The 25,695-nt window shown below is 35.4% G+C and overlaps 1 protein-coding gene across 13 annotated transcripts in view; it reads right to left on the bottom strand.

Annotated features, from left to right (window-relative positions):
- Positions 1 to 25,695, bottom strand: part of RIMS2 (regulating synaptic membrane exocytosis 2) — a 340,555-nt gene that overhangs the window by 99,258 nt on the left and 215,602 nt on the right. For 10 of the 13 annotated variants that reach the window (XM_026051612.1, XM_026051613.1, XM_026051614.1 and 7 more), the window contains 2 exons: positions 24,003 to 24,182; positions 22,752 to 22,861 (listed from right to left, as the gene is read on the bottom strand). In XM_026051612.1, the coding sequence (XP_025907397.1) occupies positions 22,752 to 22,861; positions 24,003 to 24,182 (290 nt within the window). Of the gene's footprint in view, positions 1 to 21,863; positions 21,897 to 22,751; positions 22,862 to 24,002; positions 24,183 to 25,695 lie in introns of all 13 variants that reach the window. The other 3 variants (XM_026051620.1, XM_026051622.1, XM_026051616.1) reach the window with 3 other exon arrangements.

Here is a 25,695-nt window from a genome sequence, read left to right as displayed (position 1 = left end):
CAAAAGAAGCTGTAGAATGAACATCTAACCACTTGAGTCCACTGAAGTACGAAGAAAATCAATCATCCATAATCTTCTTCAACAGGAGTAAGTTATATCTATGCTTTCTGTAGTTACAGAACCCCATGCACACTTCTAAATTTTTTGAAGATTATTCCCCAAGAGTTGAAGCTGCATTCTTTATCTTTAAGTGTAATTTCAATCAAAAGCCATCACAACTTCACACTAGAGAGAAAAYGGCATTTTTCCTCAAAAGAATAAGCAGAGGATTAGGATATAAAACATGGTTACAGTAAAGACAGAAGCAAGATATTTTATTTTGCAACTCAGGAATATATGCTAGGTAAAGAYGATAAAAACATGGAAACTGTGGGATATTTCTACCTAGAGATAAAAACAATAGAGAAAATGGAGGAAAACAACATCCAAGAAGAAATCAAATCAGTAGTGTGAACAGTATAAGGCATAAGAAGRCATGGGGATTGCATTACTTTTTATGTCTCAAAAGGTAAATGAGGAAGTCAAAGATATAGCTGTTATGATTTCTTCTCTGAGTTCAAATTTTTATTTTATTTAGAAAGAGAAAATGACAAAACAGTCAATTTTCAAAATATTAATGAATTACAGTTACATGCTCAATTGAAATACTATAAAGCCTGGCGAGATAATAAAAAAAGAAAATCAAGAATCTCTCTAATGTTAGCTGAGTAGGTAACCAAACACTAATTCTATTTCACAAGTGYATTTGATTTGACCTTCTATCATCAATAAAGGACAGATTAGCTTAAAWCAAGTATCTTCCTATTTTAAACCTATTCTCATCCTAATGGTGTCAGTACATTTCACCACCTACAAAGTCAGTTTGCCCAAGAGAAAACAATATACACGAACGGTTTCTGAAAAACAAAAAGGTGGCAAAAAGCTATACTCAAAATGGTATGTGGTTGGATAGGCATTTTCAGACCACTTTACTGTTTGTGATTTGTTGCAAATGGCAAGAAACTCCTTTGTAACTTCATGCAATGAGGCTGAGATACTGAAGCACAATATCTGACAACACTCATACTCTGCTCACACCTGGATTGCAATTCCTATCTGCTTAGATACCTCTTTTAGTTACAAGAAATCTCTACCACTTTAGTTCAATTTCATTTTCCCTTTGGTACAAATTAGAGGTACTGATGTTTAAAATGGTATTGACGGAAATCAAAGTAAATTTCAAAATAAATAAATACATGAGGAGTATCTATTTTAAATTCACTGCTTGCTAATGGCAAGGAAAATACTATGAAGTGTGGAAACACTCATGGGTTTTCAACAGAACAAATATTCATGTCATACTGTCAATCCACATAATTTCTTACTATTAAATGATCCTCATAGATTYGACATGGCAAGTAACATGTAGCTCCTTCTGTAAATGTTATTCACTTCACTGCCTTTCAGACCCCATGGCATCTTCATAAGATCCTTTTGTATAACTTCTCCCTAGCACTACCACAGTACTCAGACCCTTGCACCATTGCCAAGGACTTTATTCCTTTCCCAATCTGTTGCTTTTAAAATCTGTTCCACTGCCCACTCACATTTCCCCCTCAGCGATGATGAACTACACTCCGACTTGCTCTGCTTCTCACTGCTCCTATTCACAAAAGTGAAAAGGAGTTTAGGTAAGATTCTGGTAATGCAGATTATTTTCTTAATTCTGCAGTTACTTCCATTAGCCTTCTTGGTTAGYGATAGCTCCTGAATTGTCCAGTCCTCATAATACCATTTACATGACATGCTAATTATTTCTGCTCTTTGAACATCCTCTCAACATTACTTTGTCTTTTCCAGCATCACTCACTCCCCATGTCCAATCATATCTCCCATTTATATTTTTGTACTTCTGATAGTGGCTAAATACTTCTTAAAATAATCACCTCTTCCTTTGACTGTGGTTTACTACTTCTGTGGATGCCACGGCATTACACACATAAACTATAAACCTSCAGTAGTCACATTAAAATCTATTTCTGGAAGACCCTTTTTGTGTACAGTTAAGGATTGTTCCCACCCAGAAAAAAAAGAAAAAAAAAATGTTCCATGTAACTACCCACTATTCCTTTCTAATTAAAACGCAACCAGCATATATAAAACACTTAACATCTGTAGGCATGCATTAACTTTGTCTTATGTGTAAAACTTACCATTCCTGTGATTCCTCTAAAMTTTTAGTACTCTGTTGAAGAAATATTGCTTTCCCCCAAGTTATTACACAAGTATTTCATTTTGTTTCATTCCACTCTGAGATGTATAAATCCATTTCAATAATCTGTCTCCTTTTGGTTAATCATATTAAAATATTTATCAACACTTTCCCATGGTTGTACTCTTCAACTATTGCTTAGAAATTAAGTTTCTAGAGTAAGCGTTGTATATTTGATAACACTGCAATCTTTTCAACAGGCAATAATAATGAAATCATTCTGGCAAGCAGATGAAAACCATCAAAACTGCTGGCCCCAAGTTTGAAAATCAGGAGAAAAAAAAAGTAATATTTTCTTTTATTATCTCAGGTGAGTAGTTCTGCATCACCTATAACTTCTGTGGATGCAGATACAGTTTGTTAGGCTGCATTCCGACTCCAAACTCTGCATTGTCACACAGATGGTACACTTCAAAAACAAATTAAATGAAATAGAAATGAATATCCCTTCCTTAGTGGCCACTGTGTGTTTTCTCCTTAGATAAATTTGATGGGTTCATCAAACATGATACTAGATGAAAATTACTAAAATTACTAATCTGAAAATTACTAATCTAAGAAAAAGTGCRTTTTCAGCAATCCTCTATACAGAATCCTTGCTCTTTACTCATAGCTTATTCATTTTCCAACTTGTCTTCTTATGGCAGCATATGAAAAGGTGAAAATGCTTAGTCTTTTTATATTTTATTTTTGAAGTAAAGTTTTATTCTCTTTCCTTTATAAATTATCTATGTCAGCTCAGAGGCAGGACTGTTTAAAATACAAAGTGTTAAGCAGTTTGGGTAGGAAGAAATAAGCATTCCACAGGCTCTCTCAGAGCACTGACATTGGCCAAAGGAAGGGCACACGCTCCCCATGCCTTGAATTCTGATGTGGAGCTCATCTGTGATGCTGCAGCTTTGCCCTTCCGAGCCTGCAAAGCATTTGCATTTTATCATCTTCTATGGTAATGCCTGAACCATAAGAAACAYTTTACTACTGCATTTAATGACCTTAAATTGTCCTCCAATAAATTTGCTAATCTCAGTTCTAGTCACATATATATCTKGTTTTTAAAGCTCCCTCTGGTTCAGCAGCATCATAGTTTTTCTTGTTACTTGGAATTACTTGTATGAGTTATTTATGATTTTATGTAGCATTTGCTTGCACTGTCTTGGTTCTTCACTCAGTATCTTTATGTAATCAGAACCTGAGGTTTTCTCACGGACTTGGTTAACTGTAATACTGCCATGGGCTCATCGATATGACTGGCTATAGTATATTCTCAAAAGAAAACTGAACTTAAAAAGTGCATATATACAAAGTAGGCTATAGTAGAAAACCTTCYGCATGTAAAGGCCACAAAATCAGGGCACAAGCAAGATGAGTTGCCTGTATCCTTCCCTGCTCCTCAGTAGAGTGTCGACTGCAGCAAAAGGAAACTGTCCTAGCATTTCTTTGCCATTTTCTGTGCAAACAGGACACTTAGATCATTCTCAGATGATGGTAAACACAATCCTGCACAGAGGGTATTTAGAGCAGGTTTTAAGCTCTTCAGTCCCMACAATCAGCCCTCACAGGAAAGCCTAGGACTGTGGAGTGCAGAATAAAACATTTTACYCAATTCTATCTATTCTAGGGTCTGGCAATTGTGACTGTGGCTTTCAAACCACCTCTGTGTATTCTCTGTAATACCAGAGATCAGCAATACTGTTCCTGAGGGAAAAAAACAGCTAGAAATCACATAAATACTGTTCTGATATAAAGAATGTTTCCTAAAATGGCAGCTTCTTATTGCCCAGTTTCCCATTCCAATGCTGCCACCTGTTTTCTTGCCTTACAAGATTTCACTCATGACCCAAAACAGAGAGTGTCCTGAGAATAGGCATTTAATAAAATMTGGCTCCTTCTTCTAAAAACAGGGAAAGAGGTCCTAATAATCTTTACTTTTTACTATGGATAGGCCATCTGCCTATAAATAATACGGTGGCATAGGTATTCAACTGGGAGATGGAGATGATGATCATACTAGCTATCTCATAAGAGAAAACTCTGAATTGAGGCCCTATTCTGCTGGACTGACCCTAGGAAGGCAACAGCAAAGATTTCCACACCTACCTGTCTGACCCTGCAGTGCAACGGGTAAACCCCTCAGCTTGAGGAGAAGGAACAGAAACACCTACAATCTGAGCCTAGCACTTAGAAGCCATACTTCTTTATCCTGTAACTTCCTCTAATCCATATAAAAACTCAGAGAACGGGGAATTCAATTTTAGGTCTGATCTGCACTCGCTAATTCCTAAATTACAGCGTAAGTCTGGATTTTGCTGCTCTTCTTCAGTCCTGACTTGTGCACTTGAAGCTGCACAGCAGTCTAGTGTCAGCAAGAAACTTTGATAAGGTAGGTGGGTAAGTAAGCCTAAAACTGGAGATTACAGCACTAATTTAGATGGCATATATGGCATCTAAATGGCATACCGATTCTTACTTGTGTGAGTAGGAAAAAACATATTAAAAGAGTGAGACAACTAATACAACTAAAGGAAAAGGAGATTTGCAGCCTCATGACCCAAATCATATGCAAATATTCTTGTAAAAGAAAAATTCCCACTCAGCATCAAGCCTGCAGTCTAGCMCAGTCTTTTCTGCTCTGTTCTGTTCCATTCCTCACACTTTGCTCATCACCATGACGTCCTCAGGCTTCTTGCACGTGGATTCRGGAGTGTGACCAGGACATTTCACTGTCTCATTCACAGGAGAGAAATAGACTGCATTTATTATTATTTGACTTGTATTTTGTTGCTACACCTTTATAATAATGAAGCTGTCTTCAGCTTCAATTAAAGAATTGGACTTTATAGTTGACATGGAAGGAAGTTTGTGAAAGCGTTTAGTTAAAGACAAAATTCACTCACGTACAGGACTGAGAAAGGATTTGTTTCGATTTCATCACTCCAGACTAAACAGAGKTACACGCATCAGCTCGTGATAAAAAATGATGTCAGACTGTGATTTGTGCTGTATGCAATGGTGCCAGGAAGATTTTATATTCAAGATGTGGAAAGATAATTTCCCACCTTGCGTGCAATATTTACCTCGGTTTGGTTGGCTAAATAGGATTCAGCATAACTCATACTTGGAGTCCTGAGGCTTGAGCACACAAATAAACCAATACCAAACTCAAACTAAAAAGCAAGCTAAATCTAACAGTAAGCCAAAATACTTCTTTTCTAATGCATGTGCATTCTAAAACAATTGCTTACAAAAGCAGGCCTATTTTTGCTTTTCTAAAACAAAATGTATACAACACTAATCTAAATGATCTCTACATACTAGAAATTTCACACCAAAGTGGAGAAAAAAAAAAAAAAAAAAAGGTAAGGTACATCAAGCACACACGCATTACAAAAGCATGAAATGTGTTTTTATAGTCTCATGCTTTCATGTGGTTTTCCAAACCCTGACAAACCTGGCTCAGAATGGTGTTTCTTTTTCGGCAATGGTTTGTCATCAGTTATTGTACCATTCACCTTTTTCTGCTGGTCCTCCCATGTAACTTCTAGCGTAAACCAAAAAAAAAAAAAATCAGAAATATTATGTAACTTACATTTATGAAACACCTAATATCACTTGGGACAAATTTGATGTAAATAAATATATATTATTACCCTGTCAAAATTTATTTTAATTCTTTAATTTCAAGGCCTGTGGTGAAAAGAATTAGTTAATAACATAAACGCAGAACAGAACACACTATGTGTAGGTTAACGTGTATGTATTATCTATGTAAGTATAATCTATGTAATATCGATGTAAATATCTTGTTCTCTCTCTGCTAAACTAAATAATCTGAAGTGAAAAACATGATGCTATTTGCACATGTTTATTCCATTTTTAAAAGATAAGATTTTATATTCTAAAGATACATAAAACATTTTTGTCTTGCTGTGAATTTAAAAAAATGCATTGAACAAAATTATATCTGTAAAAAAGGCTTTGCAAAGATATAATTCAAACAAACAAAGTAAAAACTGAAACATCAATCATGTAGGTTTATTTCTAAATTGAACACATATTTTTAACAATGAACTGAGTTGCATTCTATTCTCAGAAATATTTAAGGTAAAACTAGGTCAGGCTTCTTTTTAGAACTGAGATTAGATTTTCTTTCAGTATTATGCAAAATATGTCACTTGGTGCATACCCTATAACAAGAAAAAAACCTTACTGACCCTATACACCGTAACTAGCATTATCTGACTTAACAACTCAGTAAAAGAGCTATGAATGGAAGCATATATATACTTGGCTCCAAAAAGAAATTCATTTTTCTAGATTATTAGATATTCTTAAACTACAAGTCTCCCTCTTTAGAAAACAGGGTGGTTAGCATAACATTATAGGTTTTAGACTCCTTATCATGCTATCTCATGTCATAACTACTACATCTGGCCTTATCAGCTGACAGGTTGGTCCCTAAACTTCATTTTATTTTGAATCGACTCATTGGGCCAGGAAGAAAATATGAAAGATGGATGTTGTATTCCAGTGAGGAAGACACTTCTATGTTGGGAAATCCTGTGTCGTGGTCCTGCCCCAAGGGTGGTATAAGCATCTTCTATTTAAGTCACTGAATACAGTGCATAAACAGCACTAGTGAGAGGCAGTTAGAAATGAGAAATGAGCAACAAAGGTCTAAAAGTGCTTTGCTCCTACTCTGGCAAGGGAAATGTATTAGTCAATGAGAAGCACCTGGGACAATCAGTAATTACACTGTGTCCAGCATAAAAAACAAGAGCATGTATCAATATTATAATTAATGACAGATTCAGGAACAAATTACTTGTGTTCTTTCCTCCGCAGGTTTGTGCAACTCTTTCCTCTAGAATCTGATGAACCTCCGAAACAACAGCTTTAACATTGAAGGGGCATCTACAGGTGAAATAACAGAATTTGTGCTTCAGATAAGCCATAATTTGATTTTTGAGGTCCAAGTAGTTTTAAAGGCAACAGTAGCACATATGAAGAAAGAGTTCAAGACTATTGCATTGTTTGAACTAAATGAAATCACTAAATCTCTCAGTTTCTATTGGTATCTGCTTAATGCTCAAATTAATCATAGTGATAGTACTAATAGCTTCAGCAAATTTACACAACTGTTTTCAATTAGCTGGATTGTAATTTGTTTTCCTCTATTCTTCAGTGAGTGTTCACAGAACACACACAAGAGATTTTTCCAGGTAGGTCCTTACTATATTATGCATGGTTTGCATACAGACATAACTAAATATTTTCATATTATAGGTCCTAGTAAAATCTATAGCAGTAAAGTATCAGATTTTCTGATGTTCCCAATTTATGCTCTAGGAAATGGAAACAAACGCTTTTTTACCAAATTATAGCATACTACCATACCCATATAAAAATATCCATACAGGATTCTAAACTCAGGAAGATGTGTAACAGTAAATGCTAGACGTTGCTAAATACAAAATTCACATTTCCAATATTGACATGAACATAGAGGAAGATCCCATATATTTAGTGAATTTGTTAAGGATAAGTTTTTTGGATCATAATTCCGGTAAGAAACCTTGCTGAAAAGTTTTTGTCCTGTGAAAGGTGACTTTGATTTTTGGTGGAATTGCTTGCATCAAGTACTACATAATATAACTGTCCACATAATGATTTTATGACACCACAGACATGCATGCTGAAATGAAGACTTTGCCTTTGAAGTACTATGTGTAGCACAAAATAGGGAACTTCAAAAGGAACATTCTTTTTCCAAATTGTAGAAATATATATGAATATATGCATGATTAGTATTTTTTTAAAATTATGCTAAGCTACCTTTTTTTCTTAGACAAATCCTGAAGTGTTTTATTAGCGACATACAAAGAAATCCCCAACCTTAACCAACTACCTCTGATTTTAAAGAATAATCACCGCTGGAAGAAGATGATGTTAGACAATGATTAGGTAAAATTCTGAAAATATTTGAAGCAAGATAACAAGTAGCAGCAGAAAGTAATTTCAAGCACTGAATTTTGTCACACTATATAACAAACAGTCTAAGTATTAAGGGACATGAGGAGTTCGAGAGTGACTTTCATGCTAGTTTTATAGTAGCTTTAGAAGATGGGACCTTCTCAGTTTCTTCTCAAAATCCCTATTTGGTTCTGAACCTAGAAACTATAGCTCAGTCAGTCACAAAAACCACTTATCGTAGCTCGAAAGAAAAGCTTTTTTGGCCTTGCAATCCTTCTGAGATTCAAGTAGTTTCATTTGTGTTTATACCTGTTTTTTCAGAAAAATGGTTAACCCACTTCTGGGTACTCCAAAAGCACTGCTGTGAACACACTAGAAGTGATAAGCATGATGAGATAAAAATAAAATAAAAATACGATACTTTATATATACAAATACATATATTATGTAAGTAAATATTAACTACTTATATATGGGCTATATATAAAAGTACAACTCTTTGAATACTTAGCCTTAAAAAAGTAAAAAACATTATAAAACAACAAAGCAACACAAGTGATTTTTTAGTTCTATACTAAACTACATGAATGGGTAAGTGTTCTCAGGAAGGCTTCAAATAACCATGCCTCTATAGCTTTAATTTTCCTCACAGGGTATCAAAGCTGAATTCAAATGACTTTAATTTTAACAGCAGTGCAGAACAACTCTCGGATTGAGCATATGGAGAGCAAAAGTGTTCAAGTTTAAATCAGGTGAAAAGTTTCATTGATTTAGGTAATATTGCAGGATTTTTGGCTAGTTGTAGTTTCCATTTAACTTAGACATAAAAAACAATGAGTTGATTAGATTCAGTCCAACATTTAACTTTTCTTTCACTATTTTCTAATTCATTTTCCATTTTTGCATGTCTTTCAAAGCTAAAGAAGCTGTGCTCACCAAAGAGAGCCAAACTAGAAACATGTTGAAAAATGTTGATGAATAAGCAAAATACTAAATACCAGAGCTGCCCATATTCTCTCCAGTTAGTTAAGCATATACTGGTCTCTAAGATCTTTTTTTCTCTCTTTTCTCTCTTTTTCTCTTTTTCTTTTTTTCTCTCTTTTTTTTTTCTTTTTTTTTTTTTCTTTTTCTAAATAGCCTCTATCAATTCCCTTGTTTTAACCAAAGCTTCCTGTAAACTTGCAAATATTTGGTAAGAATCTAAAGAAAAAATGTATATATAACCATTTCCTAACTCTTCTTCATACACACAAATGAACTCAATCTGTTTTCTGCTGCAAGAACTAGTTCTGATTTCTGAGTAAGGAAAGATGTAAAATTATTGAATACTTGAATTCTTGAAGAATTTGCGCAGGTAACATAAAGAATAAGATTCTTGAGTCAAATGTTGCAGTAATCTGAAGCACCTTTGGGGCTATAAGGATTTGACAGAGGCCCTGATTCAAATTTCTTCCCATCAGTATGTAAAGATACAGCCATTGCATGCAATCATTTGAATTTATGCCACAGGGCACCAGGCCACCACTGTGAGCCCTGGTCTCCTCACTACATGTCAGGATGTGACTTGGTTGTGGGCTAATCCCTCTTGAGAGGCACAGTGAGTTCCTTGGGAGGGGGCTTGGTGCACTGCAGTACACCCAGAAGAGGTAAAAATGCAGTATTTCTTACATTTCTCTCTAGACTATTCTATATTAAAAACACAGAACCAGCATAGTAAGAATAGCTGCAGATGCCCAGTTTTTCTGAATTTCCAACCACATCTGCTTAGCAGCAGCAATGTTGCAGCTGAACAGGAATGATGCTGCAAAATGCAGATGATGATGCAGCAAAATACCAAGATACTAATGATGTGGAGTTTGCTTCTGCAAATACTACCCCCTCTCCTTTCTTTTCTCAGCAGCACAGACAATAATAGCCCCTCATAGCTCAAAATTGTATCTCAGCTATCCTGTGCTTGAAATTCTTTTTCATATGCTTTCACTTATTTGAATTTCCATTTTTAGATTAAACCCACTCAGCTTTTAATTCTTTTCAGTATCTAAACTTTCTGCAAATCATTTTTTATCTGTGCATTTCTAACTTTAGACTTTTAATTAGATCATCATAACGTCTTCGTTTTTTCATTAGGACATACTTAATTCAGTCATCTTTTCCTGCAAATAAAAAATCCTCAGAACTATTTTTAATGACTACTTAGAAAGGAATCATATTCTTAATAATATATGGTGACAACTACTGCAAAAATGAGTCAAAAGTGAGTTTGGCTAGTGCTTATTGAATACAAAGCAGCACAATAGAAAGCCATTAGAATTGTGGAGATAAGCTCTCAAAAGCTGAGAAATTATGGTTTGACCCAGATACTCAGGCAAAGGATACAAAAAGAAAGAATTAATTAGCAAAGACTTATTCTTATTATAGGAAAGGCTGAATTCATGTTATCCAAATTTTAATTTACATAACTAAGTCCCTAAGAAACTTGGAAGAGGCATCAATCTGTAGAGTCCACATGGACTCTACATATTCCCAGCAGTGTCAAATCTCTACTAAGGGAGGGCAAATGGCTTGAAGTTRTGATACCTGACTGGGCCCACATGTACTATGTTATATGTGGATCCAATCACCCTCACCTTGCAGCACCAGCATGCTGCTGACAGCATTAAAATCAGCTTCAAATTATACATATCCAGCAAGGAAAGCTTTGTGCTAGCCTGGTGCTCCTACATATTCAGCTGCCTCAGGAAAATGGGGCTGATGTTATGCACCTATTGAAAAGAACTAGATTGTGGTTCAATAGCCACGAAGAGGGAAAAACAGTTTTATACAGGCTTTTATATACTTTTTATATATTACAGGCTTTTATATATTTTATATATTATAGGCTTTTATATATTTTATATAGCCCTTCCTTTACAAACTTGGAACAAAACCTCCAGTCTCTCCAGGTAACATTGTACCAGAAGATTGCACTGAATCTGACGACACCATTTCTTAGTCTCTCCTGTTCACACAGCACAGATCACATGAAGGATTTTTTTTTTCTCCCATACATTGGAAGATTATCCAGAAAAATCATTATATACATCAGAGCTTGGAGTATTCATGTGAGATGTGGCAATGTGTATTTCTTCCAGAGAGTGAAATGAATGAACTTGAGTCTCACATCCCACAGTAGATGTGGATGATACAAAGGCAGGGGCAGTATCTCTCCCTTGCCATTTTTATGAGTCAGATGCCCAGCACATGCACACAACTTCACATGAACCTGGTTTGCAAATTTCAGCCAAATCAACAAGACAATTTTGGGATATGTTAACAGCATTTTAAACTAAATAGGTTGTTGTTTGTAAATAGCTATATAAGCATCATTTACACTGTGGCTTTAACTAATGTTAGCATTGCAATAAAGCTTCTGATATATCATCGTTACTTATTGTTATGATTTCATCTTTTTTACTGATCTGCATATTCTGCAAAAAACTTCACTCCCTGGGGTTGCAGTGGGAATACATTAAAATAATTTTAATGAATGTCATTAGGTAGGCAATAAAAATACTGCCATACAGTTATATTTCATTCCATCATTMCTAGTGTAAGAAAAATTAGAGTGCACTTTAGCTTCTTTCTTTACTCTGGAAATATTTTCTTCAAATTGACTTAAGGCTATGTTAATTATCTGTATCTGCAAATCACTTAACAAGCCTAGTCATCAAGCAGCAGTTTCACCTCATCACAATACCTACCTGCAAACCCCACTGGTTCTGTTCTGTTCTAAAGTTTTATTACTGTGCTATACTAGCGTATCCTTCTGCATGGGGAATAATTTTATAGTATCTGCTTACTTTAAGTAACCTATAGATGTACTACCACTCAAGCGAGTTCACAAGAGAGTATTAGCTGCAATAATACTTAGTAAAGTGRTAGTCCACCTTAACTGAAAATCAAAATATTATTGTCCATATRAAAACAGAGTTGTTAAACCTTGGGAAACAATAGAAACACTTAAATGTACCAGATAAATCTGAAGAAAAAAATACAGTCAGATAATGGTTATTAACTATGTGCATATTTATGTTCAATTAAATGTGTTTAAATATCACAGTCACTATCAAAAGTTTCTTTCCAGGACTGTTTGGAGGAGGCTTATTTGGGTTTTGTATCTTCTCATCTGTTTTTAAACTACGGCAGTTTTGCTCCCTCTTCTGGTTGTACGCCTGAAACGCGTTAGCAGTGAGTACGAACCAGCCGGCCCATGGGCTTAYTACGGATGGGTAATAAGTAATAATAAGTAATAAATCTGAGTAGCTCAGGTGGGCAGCTCTACTTGGTCATCCATTCAGTGAGGTACTGCAGGTTTATGTTGGTGGGACTGCTACATGCAGAGAAGGGGAGAAGAAAGCTTAAGACAAAGATGGAAAGACTACAAAGACATTACTCATGTTTCTGTGGATCTCTGAAGCAGATYTGGTAGGAGACTGGGAGTCCAGTCTCCTAGATAAGCGCTATTACATGCCTATGGTATTCCCTCTCCCTGGCATGGGCACTTGGCCTGCTGGGGACCATGCACTGTGTAAACTAACTTTTGGTCAGACCTGGTATGGCTATCTCCAACGTCAAAAAGACAAGCCAGAATATCCACAGAATGCAATGATTAATGAATTTGGCAGCTATTTAAATAAAGCAGATGATGTCATGGCTAATATATACGAGGAACAAAATGAAAGCTTCTGCTCTGCATCTCTTTTGCACAGTCAGTTTGCATTCCGAGTTCCCACAGGAGCCTGTGCAAGCTCCATGCCTGCAAGCCAAGGCAAACAGGCTGCAGATGCACCCTGCAGAATATCAAATCCTTTAGCATGGTGCAGTTTTTAGGGTTTTTTTCTGCATATCTATGCACATAAGCATATGCACCCATAGCACATGCAATGTAGAAGTGGAAATTCCCACGCAGAACTTACAGAATTCTGAAATGTAATCATGATTTGTATATATTTTTTGATATCTGGAATGTATTGCTTACACCTTTGCTATGGCAGTGCTTCTTTACTATGCCTTTTTTTTTTTCTTGTTGATTTTTTTCTAGCAGTTTGTGTACTACTTTTCATGCTCCTGATTTAGACCTTGAGGTAGCTTACCATCAGGGCACTTAGTATAGCTGCCTGCACTGTGGAGCAGCTCTAGGGAGCTGCCTGAGAAGCCTCCAACAGCTTCTGCATCCTCAGGAAAAAGCTGGAAGAAGCCTAAGCCTCTCCCTCTTTCACTTGGGAGCTGCATTTAAGCTGAGGCTCCCATGTTTGACCTCAGCCTGAGGTGGGCGAGCATGTTTAGAGCAATGTTAAGCTGGACAGCACATCTTGTCACTTACAGCACATAGCCTCCTAGTTCAGAATATTCACATGGATTAAAGTAAGTAAATTGTGGGCACTTTATTAGAAAGGCATATTCACTTAGCTTAGATCTTCAAAGTTTTCTGGAATTTGAGACAGACAGCTCCTCAGTGTGTGTCCATGCATACCACTGAAAAGCCCTGCAAGCCATTGCAGGTGCTCTGCCCTCTCTAAGTGCAGCTAAGTTTGACGTTTATGGCACAATACTAAAATGGTAAAAATGTAATCAGCTGAAAAAGTGACTCTGAAAACCAGCCACTAGTTTTAATAACCAACCAATAACATTCCAAAAATGGCTTTCAGAAAGATGAAAAGCAATCTATTTCTTTCTTCAGAGTATTCACTACTACCAATTAATAACTTGTACATTTTCTTATTACTCAAACTTAAATTCACACTTTGTCCTCAGCAAAACCCCAATGTGATTTCTCAGCATTAAGAAATGTTATATTTGYAATCATACTTTAAAGGAGACAAACTGACACCACATTGAGGTGTAGCAGTTTTAGAAATGCTACTTTGTATTATGATATTATTTCAGAAGATGCCACTTCATATGTTGTATAAATCAGTCCAAGTTAATGCTATTTAGGGTAATGTTTGGAGTAATTTAGACTCCTTCTCATCTGCCATATTTCCAGGTCTAAATTCATATTGTTACTTATATATAATTTCAGCTGCATATATGTTCTTGAGTCTGGAGAATTTATATCTTATAGGTGCTTTATGTCTTCTTTTGCTTTTTTTGTGTTTTTCTTTTGCTTTAGCATTTTCTCAGAATGAAAGATTACAATTATGTGTCCACCTACAACTAGAGCAGTCTCAATTGCTCAATGTGTTACTTAAATTTAACTTTGTTTGAATTAGAATTTAATTAAAATCTAATATTACTCTCCTTAAGTTCTCACAGCACATGTAAATATGCTAGGTACCCTCACAGAGCACAGAAAACACAGGTTCAGTATCACTCTTTAGAAGCTGCTGGGGTCTCTAGGCAAAGTCTAGATCTAAGAGGAACAGAGAGTCTATACGACATCTGCTTAGTATTTCAAGCATTCAAAGCACAAGTCTCATTTGCCAGGAATTCCAAACAGTCTTAGATGGAAGATGCTTAACTCACTCAGCAGGACCACAGACTCCTCTGGCATGTCAACCACACCCTTGTCTTTCAAAAAAAACTATGTATAATTCTGGAGACGAGTTAAGCAGGTTCACTTGGGATCACTCCCTTGACTAGGGTTCCTTTATTCTGAAAATCTGTGCGTCAGCTTAAACTCCTTAGATCACATCAGAGCTGTGCAACAAGTCTGAGATACAGAGTATGTTCAGTCCTAGAGCTCTAGTCATCCGGAGTGCTGATTCTGTAACTGGGATTTCCTGATTCAGCAAAAATAGAAAAACTATCCCATTTATTCTAAATATGCCACATGACTACATGTAAATCACATCTTTAGTGTTAAGTGTAAAAATTATTTTTCATTCCAAGAAAGACTTTAAAAACACAGCTGAAAACATTTTTAAGTGCAATAGTTAAAACAAGACATAAAATTGAACATATACGAAGGTACTAATTTTGACCTACTAGAACAAAACAATGCACACACATGCAACAAATAAAGAGTAAATAACTCAAACACCCACAATTTACTAACAATATAATCATCAACTTGCCTTTTCTCCCATTAATAGGTGGGTTTTGATGTTTTTCCTCATAATCTTTATGACATTAAAAACAGACAATGATGGTTAACAACTGGAAGTGGCACTATGCTGAACAACTTAACCACAGCACACACAAATAYTCCACAAACTACGTCAGCACAATTCCATGCACTATGCTTGAGCTATCACAAAACACACACTGTGAACAGTACACACACAAGTGGACAATACAACAAAACAAAACAAAAGCAAGAAAAATGTACGTTGCACTGTAAGGAAAAGGTCAAGATCTAAAAGAACATTCCCAATGCTTAAGTGCAACACTACCATTACAGAAAGTTCTAGCTTTGCAGCTGCCAAATCTCCCTGGTCAAACGTTACTCAGTGTTCATCATGGACATCCTGAGGGAGCCCTCAACTAACTCTTGCTCAAGGGATCCAGAAACTAAATGAAGTGTGATGAAAGTCCTCTGAGCAGAGTGATCTAGCATGTATGGTGGGAGTACGCCTAACGTACATGAAACAGATCTGACTTCTCTTAAAACACATTCATTTGCGATTGATCCACTGGAGATAGAGGATGTCCTGGAACCTTGTTTCCCTGCTAGGCCTTCTACTGTAGCATCCAGGTTTCTGAAGAATTAATGAGCCCACTTCTCTAAATCTTGAGTTTGCTTTAAGAGTAGTGATCCACACCACATACAATGCATGGGATTCCAAATAGATTGAGATTTAGGCACCTGTACTTTTAAGCAGAGGTGAGTCTTAACCAATATAGCCATAAGCAATGGTTAAGCAGCAGCACTTCTAAAGAGAGTCCTAGAGGGGCTTTTGCTCACCATTTGGTGTTTATAGACCACTTGTTTTGAAGCATTAAATTTTCTCCATGTAACTGCAACAGTAACCTCAACTTATTACCCTTCTCTGGGCTTCACTCCATAGGCCCTGAAGTAGCAACTGCAGCACCTAATCCAATACTAAGTTTAGTATTGGATCTAGCCCCAAATATTTAAACCCAGAAAAGCATGGTTGTGCTGCTCTTCCACATCCATCAGAGTTGATTAAATGTCAAAAACAATTATCAACAKTGATTATTATTTGTGAGAAAAGATTTCAAGAACTAATGGAATTTGACCTATTAACTGTGCATTTATGGGGTTTTTTTGAGTCTTCTTTGAGTAAGAAACTTAAAGAGCAGAAAAAAAAGATGKTTGAAGAATTTTTAAATCTCTGAATGTCTTGGAATCAGAGTGTAAAGTCCTATGTTTTGTTCACTTGGTATTTGAGCTTGTTTAAAAAATGTTTTTACTTGGTTGATTTAAAAGGGAAAAATGAGTATCTCTAGATCTCCATCTGTCAGTTCACTAGATTCCTTATTGTACCAACTGAAGTTTCTTCCAAGCAGGATAGTTAACATTATGGAAAATACTCTAAGTACTTCAATGCAGTGCACTTTGCTGCTACACTATTCAGCATTACTTGAATGTGATAAACTAGGGATGAATAAGTGTCATGATGCACTAACACTTAATTCCTTGCTTATCAAAAGTACCACTGAGAAAGCAGAGGGTACCATGTGGAAGGGCTATCAATCCAGTCAGATTTTTTGAGGCTGAAACCCAATCACAGTCAGTATATGACAAATAGAATAAAAAATACCAGATACAAAAAAAGTTAAATGATTTTTGCAGGTTGCTATGTTGAATTTCTGYGGAATTTGTTTGTCCTGTTCTCAGATGAAATGATATGATTATTGTCCAGCTTTTCATTTGTAAYATATATATACACTGGCTGGTAAAGCATCCCAACATGCTCAAGGGGAAATATTTCTAAAAGAGATAAGCACTTTTGGTGAGACAGACCTCCCTCGACCTCTGATTCCTGAACTCCAGTGTGCTTGTTTTCTTCATCCCCTGCTGCATTTGTATAAGCAAAGTATGAGAAGGGGGGGGAAAAAAGACAAAAACATGTATACTTTATTACAAAATGATCAAATAAAAGATAAACATCAAACAAAAGACATTCATAATAGCACACAAACCCTCAGTCTGGGGCATAAATTACTTTGTGAGTGAATCACAGATTAAATAAGTACTTGTGTTATTAATATCTCTGGTTTATTCTAATGAGATCTGTCCACAAATAAAATCCAAAGATAGCTTTTTTACAAATATCTAATGGAAATCAAAAACCCAAGGCAGTTTTGTGTATTTATCCCAAAGGCAGCCTAGTAGAAATGCTAACTCAGCTATTCTCTTTATTTTGTTGTCAAGTGCACATAATCAGGAGTTACCTTGTGCAAGAGCAAAGGTAGCTCAGACTGCATAGCCACTGCTACAGTAACATACACACAAAAAGTGGGAGCAAAGRTATGTATCCTCTTTTTATTTTACTGTTTGACATCAGGTTCCTTGCCAAGCTCAAGTCAGTCCAAGTTCCTGTGTTATGGGATATATATGTGATCACATTCTACATAACAAACTACCTGTAAGCTCTATTTTCTTTTACAAACATGTCACAGGATTTTTCAAACTGCAAAGTCACAGCTGCCAGAATATGAGAGATTTATGGTCAGTGTGAATACTGGTTCTCCGCAGTTGCCTTGTGATAGTCTTTCTCTGAATGCCATCAAAGGATTATATGGGACTGAAAAACACAATAAAATTCTTTCTCATTTTGCAAAATTATGTCTCATTTAAGAGAGAAAGTATACTGTGGACAAAACCCTTAAAATAAATAGCATGTTCTTCTATCTTGACAGTAATTGTATTTTCTCATCAGTAGAGTATCTGAGTAATTCATGTTCCTTCCTGCATACAGTGTCAACATTACACTTGACAGTATATATATTTTCATTTGACAGATTTGTAATTGTATCTTACATATAAAACCTGGATGTATGGCTGATAGCTATCAGTCAGTAATCCCCTCCTAATTCTATCTGTAGATAATTTATTCTAGATTAAGAGTACCTAAACCTGAAACTCAGAGGAGACAGTTAATCAGTATTAATGCCAGCTTTAGCAGTCTCTGCTACACTTTTCCAAGACACCAAGATATGGAGAGATCATATAACTGAAGTCTATTTGAAGTTATTTATGCATACAGAGCATACATAAAAGGGCAAATCTTGACTGAGCTCTACTATTTTCAAAATTTCTGAGTTCTTCACTTTTATGCCTTAAGGTTTTMTTGCAACAGTTCTTATCTGATAGAATTTTCAAATTTTTGGTCTAGCTGGCTGGTTGACTTTTTGTTGGGATGAAAGAAAGGAAGATGCACATTTATTTTTAGGAGGAAAGGGAAAAATATATCTCAAAAAATAACAGTAACAAAAAAACTTTGATTAGTAATTAACTACAAATTCAAAGAACTAATACTGAACACTGTCAAGACCTCTTCATGGTGTTCTATTTTCATTAGGAGCAGCAGTCTCTGAGCTTATCCTTCTATCAAGGCCCGTAAGAACGGAGAAATATACTCTAGCCATACATAAGGGAAAAGGATCTTGTTAACCCTTCAGAGCTATAAATATTACGGTATACACTTATCGTCTATAGCGCTAATTATATAGAACATGTAAAAGATGTAATTCCAAAACAAAAAAACAAGCTCCACTTAATAGTACTTAATAGTACTTAATAGTACTTAATAGTATTCTATGGATGTTAGTTTTAAGCAAAATGCCTCTAGCTGTAGCATAAATTGCAAATACATAAAACAAAGCTAAAGTAAAAAGTAAACATATTTGACAGAAATCTCAAGTGGTTCCAGACTTCCTCAAAAAAAAAAAAATGTTTAAGCATTTTCCACTCATCTTGCTTGAAAATATAATAAATTTAAGAAAATATTAAAAAATTTCTCTRTACATATATGGTACATTCTGGCTAGAGAATATGTCTTTCAGAGGTAACCAGTCTGTCTTTCAAACAGGCTAAATCAGATCCTGGAAGCATCAGAGCTGTGGAATTAACCATATTCCAAATTCCACAGGAGGGAATTAACTGAAATTTGATGACTATAAAAGATTTTAAGTATGACACAGATAATGATATGTGGATCTTCTCCAATTGCATATGTGGGATGGTGACAAAATACACAGGTCAATGCACTATTGTTTCAAATAGTTCGTCATAGCTACTCGCAGGCTAATTTCTTAAAAACAAACCTCTCTATGGTCTCTAGAAATAGGTTATCCAGGAACAACCTATATAAACTGGAGCAAAAGCCTGTAAACACAGTTCATTATGTTAAATTTACCTCAAACCAATGCCTTTTAATTCTGATCCTAACCTGGAGACCAGTAACTTAGAGCTTCTTTTTTCCTGCAGGTTCTTTCCTTTCCAATTCTATTCCCATGGCATATAACACATTGCATTAAGGRCTGCAGTAAAATAAAAAGTCTCCCCAATTGCAAAACATTCCTTTATTTCTATTTGAGTCTCAATCTTTTTACTACTTGTTAAAAAAKGTAATGCAACTGCAAACTTGTAACAAATGCAGAATATTCAAATTTATARAAACTGAATGATAACACTCTAAGAGCTACAAACACCGAGCAGTTTCWTTTTCCTTATTTCACACAGCTGAGGTGACTCCTAACTCCTTTTTGGCCATAATGTATCTATTACTAACTCTTTTCTTCAGTAGCATTTTTAATTCATCTAGTCAACATCTAAACACTGCATTTCAAAATTCAGAAAACTTAACCTTCAGAACACGTTCCCATGGAATACTAAATCCTATTTCTCATTTTCAGTTAAAGATATGTTTTAAAGAATGACAGAAGAAGCTACTTATTTGGAAAAATAATGTTTTCTGATATGGTCATTTGAGCTTTGTATTTTGACAACTCTTAATTATCACCAGAACATACAACACCACATTGGGTATAAAGTTTTCAGGTTTACTTGCTGCTTTATTTTATTTACTATTATTATTTATATTGCCTGTAGTCAGTCTACTAAATATCAGTTGTTACTAGCACTTCACTCGCTCATAATTTTTTTTTGTAAGTGCAATAAATTGCATTTAAAAACAACAATTAGTCATGAMTATCTTCAGTCCCTGAGAAAAGTTAAATAATTTTAAAGAAAGTGGTGACCCTGAAGAAGGATACAAAAAGCCTCAAAATAGAATTACATAGTTTGAACAGAATATGAACTCCTAATTCATAACGCAAAATTATGTAGAATATTGTGTGAAAGCCTGCAAATTATGGGTTGTGTTTCATAAATTACAGTGTTTAACTTCTTTATTTGAACAAACTGTAACATGAATATGKCTAGGTATTGTAGCTTCAATCTCTGACGATGCTTTGATTGTTTGTTAAAATTCCTGTATCTATCCACTTCACAATCTTCTGTAACCTAGATTTACCTAAAGACTTCTCTTAGACAAAGGTACAGTAGAATATTATTCAGCTTCTCAAGTCCAAGAAATACTTACCACAGGACACAATTTTAGCATTCCTATAAAAATACTCTTTGTAATGTATTTATTATATTCTTCTAYGATGACCTTAGGAGGCAGGTAAGACTGCTGGTCACTCTAATGAAACGTGGTAAAAATATGCAGTCTATCACAATTGCTGCCCCAGAGAGCTCACAGTCTAAATAGATATACTAAGCAAAGAGCAGGGAAAAGTGGTAAAACATGAAAGCATATACAACAATGACAGCAAACATCATGTGAGCAGATGCAATTAGTTCCTGGCACAGCTTCATTATAACTTGTATAAGCATTTCACAACACATAAGACAACGGAGAAATGTGTATACTAAGGTGATGATCTGAGAAAACAAGAGTTTTYATTTCATGAAATTTTGATTCTGAGATGCAGATAAACACCATAAACATTGTAAATACTACAAAAAAAAAATCTGATGGGACAGATACGATTTTACTACATATAGATCTTCAGTGGTATAACCAAGGACTGCAATTGATATCTTATAGCTTGCTAGGAAGCAACTTAAAGAGTTTTAACTGTATGAAATAYAAGGGGATATAATTTAAAGCAGAATTTTTATCACTTTTTTCAAAAGATTGTCTTGATTCAAATAATTTTTGCTTCCATGTAGTTTAAAAATTATCTAGTAATTCAGAAATTGCTTTAGACAACTGTATTACATAGTACTTGCAAAATTGTAATAAAAATATAATTTTGATTAAATGCGTGGTTAACACTAACCGTGCCAAATACTCTTAATTGCTTAAATTCAAATATGTTCCTAAAGAATAAATCCTGAAAAGAGAAACATAAATGTTTATGTTAATTGGCTTCAATTGAACCTCAAATATTCATTTGAAGAAGGGTAAATTTTTAGTATTTAAAGATGCATATATGTCTGGGCACTTTTTCAATTATGATAATATTTAGATAATATTATTTGTTTTCTCTTTTTTATATAAAATCCTCTAAAAATTATGAGCCACAAATGTGAATATTTTTTAAAAAAAGTGAAAAATGATCATAATAATTCAGGTTAAGTCTATGAAATTATGCAACATCAATTGCAGTTGGGTTTATTTTTGCCTATATGCCTCTCAAAAAGGCTTTCAGGTGAAAAACAAACCCTCCTTTATGTACAGACCTTCATAAGGTTCTATCTCCTTGTCTCCATTGTCTAGGGAAAGTAACAGAACAGAAACAAAAAAAGGGAACCAAAGCACAGGGGTTAAAAACAACAGAAGTTTCATAAAAGATACAATATACATGTTCAGAAGGACTTAAAAAAAAAAAACAAAAACAAAAGCAAAAATCAAAACAGAGTATATGGCCATTTAGACTGATTTTGCACAACAGATAGATAACCGAAGAGTGATTGGCTATCAAAAATGTATTTCTATTCCTCTCTTTCTGAACATTTTGTAAATGCTTCTGCCGACCCATGCTTTTATGAAACACTGAAAATAACCACATTCACAGTATCAGTASATCATGAATCACAAAATATCTTGTTGACCTTTTCTATTTTAAGCACTRTTACCTCTTTTCTTGTTCCTCCTGTTTCAAGGTGCAGAGGCTTTATATGACTATTTGTATTACAGTACACTGCATGTGAGCCCACAAGCGATCAACTATGCTCATAACTTCCAGAAGAGCCAGAGTTTTRTCCCTGAACAACATACAAAAGCTCATTTCCTGTGCCTGCTGAAGTCAACGACAAAACACCTACTGAATTCAAAAGGAACAGGATCATGCTAAATAGTCCAGTAACTAACATRTTTATTGTATTATTGTTGATGACTGTACTGTTGATGATTCCTTTCAATCAAGAAATCCTTGTAGTATCTCTCATTGCAGATATTAAAACATACTGAAAGAAAAGACTTTACAGAATACAACAGTAATATAGAATCTAGTCATATGCACAAAACCTCAAGAGCTTTAAACTGTAACACCAAAAGAAAAGGAAATCAATCAATCAATCTTCATGAGCAATTCTGAAATGTGATCAAGCAAATAACCATACACTTACTTCTCTCCAATGTCCCTTTTGGTGGGAGCTGTGGTAACTGCCTCCCCCTTCGTCCTACTACTGGAGTGCTTGATGGGCTTGTTTGAACAGATCCGGTCCGAGGATGGGACCTATGAGACACATATCAAAACAAACCACAGCCATTAAAAGCCAAATTCATCTTTAAATACCTGTAAGATCTGGTAAAATTTCTAAGAAGGCTGAGATCACTTAGGAGCTTTGCAAATCCCTTGGTCCCACAGCAAAACTATTACCCTTTCCAAAAAAACTCCTGGTCAAAAAGAGAAATCTKTCTCTGAAAAAAGGAAATAAACAAACAAACAAACAAAYAAATAAATAAAGCCAAAATAAGGCTAAGTACCTATATGCTACTTGTTTGCTCAGTCAAGTCAAAAATGTATTGTGTGTATATTTACACATGGATGTAATACCCACATATACATAAAATAAATTATGGGCCAAATTCTAGTATCTTTACTTATTTTTTATTTAATTAAAATTCCATGGAGTGGCAATGAGGTTAAAAGGATTTGATCAAACAAAACAAGGTAAAAATCTGAGAGAGGACACTGGGATTTGTTTTTTGATGTTCCACTTTTGGAAAGCAAGAGTCTATTCTGCAGTCCTAAAATAAGGAGAGGCTTTACTGAACATCAGCTAGACTAAATGTACTCAATTGGTTGTTGTAGTATAGTTATTTAAGAGTAATTTATAGAAATCTGCGAGTGTCAATCAGTAAAGATATAGTATTGTACTCAAACAGGAACAATACAGACTATGGCACAGTAAAATGTATTTGGAAGAAACAGTGGTTAAAATGGAAGTTAATACACAAAGTTGGTACTGTTTAAAGAAACTTCTTTTTTTAAAAAAAAAGTTTCCTTTGATGTTTTTATGATGGTTGCTCCTTAAGCGATGTCTGATGAAGACAAACAAATTCTCCTTCTGCAAGAGAAGAACGTGACAGTTATGAGGTGCTTTATGTGGGAAACCATCCCGGATCCCTGACAAATGAGAAACCACAAATGAATGTTGTTAAAGACCATTAGTAAAAACAAATTACAATGGCAACCACACCATTATATCCGTAGCAGAATATAAATAGTGTGTTGGCACTGAGGGGGTTAGTATCTATCGCTACTAGTGATCGGCTACGGATGACAGGCGGTAGCAATTAGCTACTGGGAAAAGAAGATGGTGAGCCGGGAGCGGGGCGGAAGGGGATTAGTCTGCTTGTGGTGTCTGTTTCACCTCGGTAAGGCGGGTGAAGGAGGGGCAGATCTTCCCGTCATTAATGAAGGCATCGACCTGATGAGGTTTGAGTCAGGACGCTCTGTGGATCGGGAGCGGGAGTTGGTCCGCTCCAGCACAGCACGTTGCTCTGTTGATCTGGATCTTTGATAGGGCTGTCTAGATGCTGCTTCACAATTCCTGTAATGTTAGTTAAAAAGCAGCTCAGTTGACCTGGGGCTCTCCTAGTACTCAGAAAATATGCTGCACGATATTGGCTTGGAGAGAAGCATTTTGTTATGCACATTTTTGTTGTTGGTTTTTTTTTGGTAAATTTTCTGAGTTTGCTTCTTGATAACATACAGTTTTCTTTAAAAGATGTATGCTTTAGCTTGCTCAGAGAAAACTCTTGATAAATGGGCTGAAATGTTTCCAGTGTGTCTGTAATGACTATCCATGCAATAGTCTGTTTCCTGACAACATCTGAATAAAAACATTGCTATTTTGTTAATTTATGCATCCATTTTGGAGGAAAAGGTAGGTGACATAACAGTAACTCTGAAAACTGATTTTCTTTTTTTTTTTTTTTTTTTTGCATTTTCATTGCACCTTTTTACTCACAGGAGCAGATTTTTGGAGTCTGTTATCTTTAGAGGTAGTTCTCATGAACAGATATTCATAGGGATAAACTCCACAGCAAAAAACAGATACCACCAGATGTTATAATCACCATAAGTTGCTGTTATCTGTATTATTAAACTCATGGTATCTGCCAAAATACAAGCAGGCTGTAGCAATGGATCCATATGCAGTATTCAGACTGCAATTAGAGGGAGGACTACAATATCACTCACACTTGCAGAAGTTCCACCAACTAGATAGTTTGTTTTTAATATATTAAAAAACAAACAAAAAAAACTTCTCACCCTCAGCTTAGAGAACAGTGCCAAAATAGCAAAGGAAAAAAGCCAGCATTRGAGAAGCAACAGGGAGAAAGTGAATCAAATAGAAGTGAACTTCTGGCTTGACCAGTCTGGTCTTCTACTATCATAGGCAGACATGCCACTACTTTCAGAAACTAATTCAGGCCCACCTTTCATATGCACAATATAGTTGCTGTATTTGCAAGGAGTAAAATTTACAACCTCTAAATACATAAAGTTACCATAATTTTAAAAATAAAATGTATACCTTAATGGAGCTATTTATTAAGTTTTCACTCTTCCAGCTCTGCCTGAGTAAGTGAACTGTTGTAGAATAGGAATGATGAACACATAGCCTTTGGGTCTTTTTCTTGAGCTAACTCACTTACTTTATAATGAAGTCAGTTAATACAAGGAGTAACTGGATGGTGATTTAAGTATTACATAAAGCCAAATTTTAATTAGTATCGAAAGAGAGAYGTATCATTATGAACAGTCTTGTGTTATTGACAGCATTATATTTCTAAGAGGCCACACAGAGACAGAATCAAGTTTACTCTAGCGCTACTAATTTTGCTGAATAYGTTGATAAAAAAATCATTAAAATGAATGTCACTTCACACTTTCCATGAGGTAGTAACTGGGTTCCCAGAGAACCAGAACTCCTCCCACAGACAGGTTCAGAATAATGCCATTCACCAGAGYCTACTTCTACAGCTCCTAACAAGCAAACACACCACAGTGAGACACGTCATGGTAATCACAAGCTGAAGCACTAGAGACTGAAGGGA

The sequence above is a fragment of the Nothoprocta perdicaria genome, unplaced genomic scaffold (genome assembly GCF_003342845.1).
Source record: "Nothoprocta perdicaria isolate Ctin4 unplaced genomic scaffold, notPer1 scaffold_77, whole genome shotgun sequence".
Taxonomy (NCBI): domain Eukaryota; kingdom Metazoa; phylum Chordata; class Aves; order Tinamiformes; family Tinamidae; genus Nothoprocta; species Nothoprocta perdicaria.
This window is presented reverse-complemented; position numbering and strand designations above follow the sequence as displayed.